Source organism: Spodoptera frugiperda, chromosome 29 (genome assembly GCF_023101765.2).
Source record: "Spodoptera frugiperda isolate SF20-4 chromosome 29, AGI-APGP_CSIRO_Sfru_2.0, whole genome shotgun sequence".
Taxonomy (NCBI): Eukaryota; Metazoa; Arthropoda; class Insecta; order Lepidoptera; family Noctuidae; genus Spodoptera; species Spodoptera frugiperda.
Genome location: NC_064240.1, coordinates 3,125 through 11,822, shown reverse-complemented (window position 1 = coordinate 11,822; position 8,698 = coordinate 3,125). Strand labels below are relative to the sequence as shown.

The 8,698-nt window shown below is 48.0% G+C and overlaps 1 protein-coding gene across 1 annotated transcript; it reads left to right on the top strand.

The window, feature by feature from the left end:
• Positions 1-1,907: 1,907 nt before the first annotated feature.
• On the top strand, positions 1,908-7,433 carry LOC126912723 (acetylcholine receptor subunit alpha-like). The gene is made up of 10 exons (XM_050706356.1): positions 1,908-2,102; positions 4,051-4,319; positions 4,409-4,453; positions 4,525-4,634; positions 4,705-4,885; positions 5,211-5,326; positions 6,074-6,379; positions 6,455-6,610; positions 6,687-6,927; positions 7,008-7,433. Exons 2-10 carry the CDS (start codon positions 4,110-4,112, stop codon positions 7,203-7,205), a joined length of 1,563 nt encoding a protein of 520 aa, XP_050562313.1. The 5' UTR covers positions 1,908-2,102; positions 4,051-4,109; the 3' UTR covers positions 7,206-7,433.
• The last annotated feature ends 1,265 nt before the right edge of the window (positions 7,434-8,698 follow it).

Below are 8,698 nucleotides of genomic sequence, written 5' to 3'. Positions count from 1 at the left end.
TTATATATATTTTCCCAGCGCCTTCGCCCGCGTTCCTGTGGGATAAAATTTATTTCTGTCCCAAATTTCATCCCGATGCCTTCAGCCGTTTTGACGTGTTTGAGTAACAAACACACATAAACTTTAATAAACTTAAATAATATTAAATAAGATAGTAACTCTAGTAATAAGTAACATGCGTTCAGAACAATTACCTAGGTGCTAGCACTATCTATACTATGTATTGTATAGTATCATACATATTACATATATGTATATGTCAAGGCCATGTCGTAGTTTTGCTCGCTTCGTGACATGCTTGAGCATTCGTGAAATGGTCAATTCTAAATCGTCGACTGTGAAAGTTTGCTGCTGTAATAATTCAACAAATGTATCAATTGGCTGTCATTCGGACAGACGAGTGTCGGTCGATAAATGTCACGTTGAATAAGTGGGCGAAGTATGTGCTTAACTAGTTATAGGAAATTGGAAACCTAGCAATCTCAAGTAACTACCTCGGTTGGACGTGATCGCGTGACTATCTCGCCAGACCCGAGCGCGCACACCTCAAAGCGCCATTACACCTCTACAGACGGGGCCTACTAAGGTCGATGCTCCACCGAGGCAACGGAGACCCGCAAGGGTTATCGGTTACCTTAGCTCCGGCTTAAAGCTTAAGTTAATTCGAAGCAGTAAGAGTCGGATACTCTCTCTCGCCTTACCAGTGGGAAGAGTCATTAGATAATTTTCGCTTCTCAAATAAACAGACATTCACTTTACTAAAAGGTTATTCAGTTTCTGAAGAGGTGTTTTAATCTAATGAATAATTGCAACTTAAAGTTAATTTGTTAAATTATATTTCACCTTTATTGGTTTATATGATAAGCTGGAGCCAAGCAGTTACGATTCATGAGTGCGTAGTAAACTCGATATTCAATGACGTGTGGGCAAAACAGGCGCGTAGCAGTGTGCTACGGCGTAGGTGACATGCGTAGCCAGGTGGCTACGCTTGTTGCCTACGCCGTAGCATCGCGATCTCGCGATTGAGGGCCGTTTCGACCTGCATCCGGCGCATATTATTATGTTATGAGATTAAGAAAGTACCCCTTTTATTTTTAATTAGTCAACAACCTCGGTCTGCATTGCTGTGGGGAAGCCGGTGGTTTTTGAAATCCGTTTGATTTTATCCAGGTCAGGCAAAAAGCAGAGAGAATTGAGATTGAAATGAGGGAATACCGCCGGGTCAGCTAGAAGACTACATTAATTGCAGACGGACCTTCAGGGCACGGCTGCATAGAGTGGGGACTCTAGGTGCCTACCCTGTGGCCTCAGGGAACACGGTGGGACAGTGGTCACGTGCCGCCGTGTCACTGCACAGCGAGGCTCGAAGGAGACGCACGATTCCTAGGGATGTGCCATAACAGGCGTAGCACCGTGGGGGCTCCGGGGCAAGGCTATTAGAGGATCCGGTGCTCCCCACAATTGCTATTGGGGTGGTTTTAGTAACGTAAAAATCCCACACTCCCTAGACTTTCTCCCCCAAAAAACCAAGGGACATTAAAAGGATTCGCCCGTCATCAAAAAAATAAAAATAAATAGTAGGTACCTGTTGTAATATGACAACACGTGGAAATGGAGATACTTCTTTTAAATGAACTTGGAAATTAAAAAATAAAAGTCAAAGTCAAATCAATTATTTCATAGAATAATATTTATACGTCTACGAATAACTTTTGAACGTCAAAGAACAGATTGTAAGTTTAGCTGAGTTAGTGTTATGGTATATAGGAATAAGTAGTATTCGGCAGAGACGTAGCGACGACGGGTGCGTGGCGAGTGCGTGCATACAGGGCGGGGGCGCGGCGCGGGGCGCGGGGCGCGCGGCCGAGTGCGGCGGCGCGGCGGCGCGGGCCGGCAGTCCTCGGCGCGCCCCCGCCGCGACCGCTCGCCGCTGATGCCGCGCGCCGCCTGACGCTCCCTCTGCCGCGACATAGCATGCCCGCCGGAGGAGCGTGAGCCTACACCGAGTGACCACTTGCGAACACTGTGCCCTTCTAATGATGCATTAACGTTCACACTTTATCTACTAATCTTTCGTTAAGGATTTGCTTAGTCCCGAATTGGTAATTGTCATTTTTGTTGTCTCCAGTGTATACTATGTATATCGAGTAGTGTGTAGCGTACGCGACTTGGCGACGTGAAGTGCTGTGTCTCCACTGCCGCCACAGTACCTGCCCATAAAGTGCATTGTCTTATAATCTATAAATGATCTTATAATCTCTAAGAATCTGGCTAAGAGTAGTAAGAGTCACTTTGAAACCGAGCACCCGAAGGTGTGGTGTTGGGGTCTGCTGGCTACTTCCTCTCGGACCAAACAGATAAAGGAACACACTCGGCGACGGCGTCCTGCAGGCCCTAATGAGACCGTGTCGCAGCCAACTGTACATTACGTAGTGCGACGAGGCGATAGCGGAGTGTAGAGTTGTGGTCGGAGTGCGGCGGCACGTGGCTGTGTCCAGTGCAGCGCGCCTGTATGTACACAGACGCACGTCGTCGCCAGGACAGTGAACTGCGGCTCGCGTGCGCCGTGTCGCTGCGCCCCCGCCCTTCGCCCCGCGCCCCCACACGCCCGCGCCCCGCGCAACCACCACTTCTAGCCCCGCACCATATCGCCGCCTGCGACGTGCAAGTGACCGAGTTGTATGTCTGTGCGCACTGTCATCCAACTTTATCCACTCCCTACACTTAATACTGTTTATACTGCACCAACATGATTAGTTCCGTTTCACTTTAGAGAACCTGGCTCCAGCACGGATAGACCTGGACCGGAGTGGCATCACGGCCACAAACAAAAAGCCTTTGCTGTGTAAGTGAGGTTACAAAGGCCGGCAACGACAGCGACTGTTTGCCGCCTTATTGCCTAAAAATCTTACTAAAGGAAGTAGAGTTCCTAACCCGCTTGTAACGCCTGTGGCCCGCCGAAAGGCCGGCAACGCGCTTGTAACGCCTGTGGTGTTTCAAGTGTCCATGGGCGGCGGCGATTGTTTACGATCAGGTGATACATCTGCTCGTTTACCAGTTTTCCAGAGTTCCATAAAAAATGTTACGCATCATGAGTGCTGACTGTGATGTTGAGTTCCAATGAGATGTGAATTGGTGCATATCTCTGGCAAGTATTGTGGAGTGCCGCCTCCCGAGACTTCCGTGTCTGGTAAACACCTGCGTCAGGTGGTAGGTCCTTACCTACCACCACTCTCGAAAGAAAAGCCTTACTGCTGCGCCGCAAGGCAACGAGCCCAAGGTCAGCAGTACACCACGTTACTCTTCTTTTGTTTTGGGACACGGTGGTACTGATCACTTCATACATTTGTTCGTTTGCTGACCCAAACAATGAGTTCACACAGACGAACTACGAGCGGGACGCTTACTCTCGAAACCAATCGCAATGCACAATTTCAATCCAATAAAATCTCAATAATTATTCAATGTGAAAACTACATAACGCCAATCGTAGATGTTAAAATAGCATTTAAAGTGTGGGATATAAAGCCAATACGTATCAAGAGTACCAAATTTCACAATATCAATGTCGATTGGAATTGGATTCAAGAGTAAGCATTCTGGCGAGGGAGCAATATAAATATTTTGTTAATATTATACTTATACTCTGAACTAGGTATGTATATACAATACGAAACTAGCATATCCTTGTTTCAAAGACGGTTATCGAAGACAACCGAGACAGTTATTAAGTCATGCATTACTATATAGCGTGTCGATACAGATCTTATAACATATACGAATTTTATTTAACTGTTACAAGGGGAATAACCAATTACAGTAAGTGACGTCAAAGACGTCGGTACAATTCATTCTTGTTGCCCATCATGAGAACCCAAGTATGACAAGATTAGAGTTGTGGCAACAACGGGCTCCAACTCCCGTTTACTATTGGTGCAGGACGGATGTAGTAATTGTATAATTATCTTCTTTTTATTGAACGCTACAAAAGCATATAGGATAGACTTGTATAAAACATAGAGTGTAGAATGGAGGGTGTTCCGTACACAGAGTGCGGGCAGGCGGCGCGCGGTGGCGGCGCGATGCGCTGACGCCATGCGCGGGCGGAGATGCCGCGCCGTGCCGCGCCGCACCCCGCGGCCCCGCTGCTGCTGCTGGCCGCGCTGGCCGCGCTCGCCGGCTGCGCCGCCAACCCCGACGCCAAGCGGCTGTACGACGACCTGCTCAGCAACTACAACAAGCTCGTGCGGCCCGTGCTCAACGTCAGCGACGCTCTCACCGTGCGCATCAAGCTCAAGCTGAGTCAGCTCATCGACGTGGTGAGCTCCCAGCGACCCCAAACTGCAGCCCGACATTCGTTCTGTCCCACGCCGCACAGCTCGCCTCATAAGCTTTGTTTCCCTTACAGAACCTGAAGAATCAGATCATGACGACTAACTTGTGGGTGGAGCAGGTAAGTCGCAGCGCGGCTCGCCCGGAGCCTCCATTGGCGCGCTGATCATGAGATTCACATCGTGTTTACAGAGCTGGTACGACTACAAGCTGTCGTGGGAGCCGCGAGAATACGGCGGAGTCGAGATGCTGCATGTACCGTCAGACCACATCTGGCGGCCCGATATAGTTCTCTATAACAAGTCAGTACAAGCCGTTGCGCAGTAGATGATTACTTCACGAAGTGCCTGTTGACTTTCTTTAATTCCACAGTGCGGATGGCAATTTCGAGGTGACACTGGCGACAAAGGCGACGCTCAACTACACGGGTCGCGTGGAGTGGCGTCCGCCTGCAATCTACAAGTCCTCCTGTGAGATCGACGTCGAATACTTCCCCTTCGACCAACAGACGTGTGTCATGAAGTTCGGCTCGTGGACGTACGACGGCTTCCAGGTAACAGGACAATCTGAAACTTTATTAAATGCATAGTAAACAAACTGATGGATCACCTGGTGGCAAGTAAGCAATAACACCAGAGGAGTCAAGTGCATTGTCGGGGGTGTTTAGGGATTTTATTTGATATGATGGTGAGTATTGGTGAGACACAGTCCGAGTAGGATGGGGCCTTCGATAACCTCACTCACATTTCTAAGCACAACGCTAGAGCTGTTTCGCATTGGGATTTTCTATGGGCTGTGGTATCCCTCCGGTCAAGCCCGTCCGTTCATAGCAAGGCATGACTCGAGGGAGCACTGCTCGCACGATGCATGTTGTGCAGGTGGACCTGCGGCACATCGACGAGGCGCGTGGCACGAATGTCGTGGAGCTGGGCGTCGACCTGTCCGAGTTCTACACTTCTGTGGAGTGGGACATTCTCGAGGTGCCGGCCGTCAGGTACTCGCATTATAATAAAATACCAAGTAGTATATTACAGCTTAATGAAAGGAAAACTTGTATGCAGCGCCAATTGTGTAACACGCTTACTACAAACTGCCAGATTATCGGGAAGATAAGGATACTTGGAAGCATGTTGGAGGAGAGAGATTTGAACGCGAGTGCAAAAAGCCCGCTTCCCCGTGGCGGGGATGCTGCGAGGAGGCCAGCGCCAGCAAGCGGCGCGGCCAGTACTTATATTTTATCCATGGACGCGGCGCGCCGCCATCGCTTCGTCAGTCTAACGCACACTATTTTGTTTATTTTATTGTAAAAAACCTCAGAATATTCAATGTGCAAGAATTCCCTGTGCCTCATTGAAGATAACTTCTTCACAAGAGAAAATGCGTTTTTAGCAGCCAAGATGGCAACAGAACTATTATGAGTTTTCTCTATACGGTGTAGTCTCTCGTGTCCGGCATTGGTTCAGGCCATGGTGCGGAGGAAAGGGGACTGGGATGCCGAGGCAGTCATTATAGCTAAGGAGGAGGGCGTCGGCGAGCTACAGTTGCTCGTCGTCCGCAGCCCCGCAGTTAAGGTGGCCGGAGATCGCCGCGCGCCGCGCGATAGTTTGCGCTCGCCGATGATGATCCAATCACTCAGTTATTCTATAAGGATAGATAAATCTTGTATGTGGTTGTATCAATGTAGATGTAGGTATGTGGTGTGAATGCTTTTCACTAATGGTAGTTATCCTGTGTCCGGCAGAAATGAAAAATTCTACACGTGCTGCGATGAGCCGTACCTGGACATCACTTTCAACATCACGATGCGGCGCAAGACGCTGTTTTACACGGTGAACCTCATCATCCCGTGTATGGGCATCTCGTTCCTCACCGTGCTCGTGTTCTACCTGCCCTCGGACAGCGGCGAGAAAGTGTCTCTCTCGATCTCCATCCTCCTGTCGCTCACCGTGTTCTTCCTGCTGCTGGCTGAGATCATCCCGCCGACGTCTCTCGTCGTGCCGCTGCTCGGCAAGTTCGTGCTGTTCACCATGATCCTCGACACGTTCAGGTGATTCCTGCGCTCCACCAGCTACTGCTCGGAGTCGCGTCCTCCATCTAATCCTGTTTTTGTAATGCCATGCAGTATATGCGTGACGGTGGTAGTGTTGAACGTGCACTTCCGATCACCACAAACCCACACGATGGCGCCGTGGGTCCGGCGCGTGTTCATCCACGTGCTGCCGCGCCTGCTCGTGATGCGGCGCCCGCACTACCGCGTCGACCCCCACCGCAGTCGCTTGTGAGTACCTGCGCCATGCGTGAGATCAATCTGTTCGTTGCGTGTGACGCGTGTGACGTATGCGCCTAACCTCTAGTGCAGGGCTGGTGACTGCAGTGAGCGAGAGCACGCCGTGGGACGAGAGCTCTCCGCTGAGCGGCGTGGGCGCCGTGCCGGGCGTGCCGGCGTGCGCCACGTGCCGCTCGTGTCACCTGCACGACGCGCCCGCGCTGTGTGATGCATTGCGGCGCTGGCATCGCTGTCCCGAGCTAAACAAGGCCATCGACGGCATCAACTACATTGCCGAACAGACGCGGAAGGAGGAGGAGTCGACTAGGGTGAGTCTCACTCTCAGAGTCAAACATTCAGTGTATTTAGTCAGAGTCTGGAGTCACTCGGTCGGTTCTATGTTGTGCAGGTGAAGGAGGATTGGAAATATGTGGCGATGGTGCTGGACCGGCTGTTCCTGTGGATCTTCACGCTGGCCGTGGTGGTGGGGTCGGCCGGCATCATCCTGCAGGCGCCGACCCTGTACGACGAGCGCGCGCCTATAGACGTGCGCCTGTCAGAGATAGCGTATGCGACTGCGAAGCCCCGGCCGCCGCCGCCGCGCTAGGGGTCGCGTCCTGAGCTAATCTTTTTATAATTTATTTGTTACGGTGATCCAAAGATATCATAAATGTCCGTTTGTATTTTCCGGTGTCTTGGATCCCTAAAAACGTAATTTTAATGATATTGTAAATAATATACATACATATTATAGTTTATACGACGAAACGACACGATCGAAAAAATGTCGAATTTCTTTTGATAGAGACGAAATAAATCGATTGTTTATAAAAGAGACGATTATTTTATTTTCCTTTTAACCGACGTTAGAAAAGAGAAGAAAAATATGGTCTACACTAACGACCCCATTATACCATAGCAAATAGCTTCACTAGAGGAGTGACGGACAGACAGACGTTATTAATATTATTATATTTGCTTTGACGTTCAAAAGTGCCTTCCTGGTCTATTTGAAATAAATGATTTTGACTTTTGACTTTTACCCCACGGCCATAACATACTTAGCCAGCATGGCTCCAGGGTGGCTCCGTTTCGAAATGTCGCTACCGTTAGCTGCCAGCATGCGTACGGTGAGGCGCCGACGAGCTGCAAGCGCGCGATGCGACGTTGTACGTTAATCAGTAAGCACGTGACCAGGGCAAACAATTTTCGGACGCCGCAACTGCAACTGAAGAGGATCGCGCGCTGGCCATCCACCATCATAAAGGAGATGGCTAAATGACTGACCCAGGCATAATAACAAGAATACGAATTTCACGCTAACCCGTATCATTTAAATATTCACTTATGAATTATTTTGTGTTTAACTAATTCTTATAACTTGGTGAACAAAAATTAACAAAAAATAAGTTTCATAATTGATTTTTTTCTGTTGTGGTTTGACATGACAACACGGAAGTAGGTACTGCAAGCTATTATTAGGACATTAGTTTCCCCGAAAATCAAATCGAAATAATTAAACGAACATCAATTTTATTAACGGTAATATAATGACTTTTTTCTGAAACCAAATAATTGTAAATGTTTTGATCGACACAAAATATATATTTTGTATAACATTGCACAATCTTACTATATATTTTGTGTCTGTCCTTGGTTACTTTGTGTTCATTATCTAGTATAAGCAGAATTGTTTACCTATCTACCTCATATATAAATAACTTTCGGCTCAGGTACATCAAAACGCCTTGATAAAAGTTCACAGCAATGTTACAGTTTGAAGTGTTCGTAACGTTGTTTGACGTAGGAGCGCTACTTTATTTTTAGGATTGCGCAGATATGCGAAGTCTCTGGACCTTCTTAATTACAAAATATCAATTTTTAATTATGCGGCTTTATTTATTGCTAGGTACCATATAATGACTTTTTTAGCTTGATCATTTACCAAGATAATCGATCGTGTTTTGTAAAATCTGTAATAATAACATCAGTCAGAATTAACACTAAAAAAAAGATGCCCACCGTCATATTTTAATATAATTTTCATTAATTGAAGATTAGGTCAGGTTAGGTTAGGTTAGGTTAGGTTAGGTTAGGTTA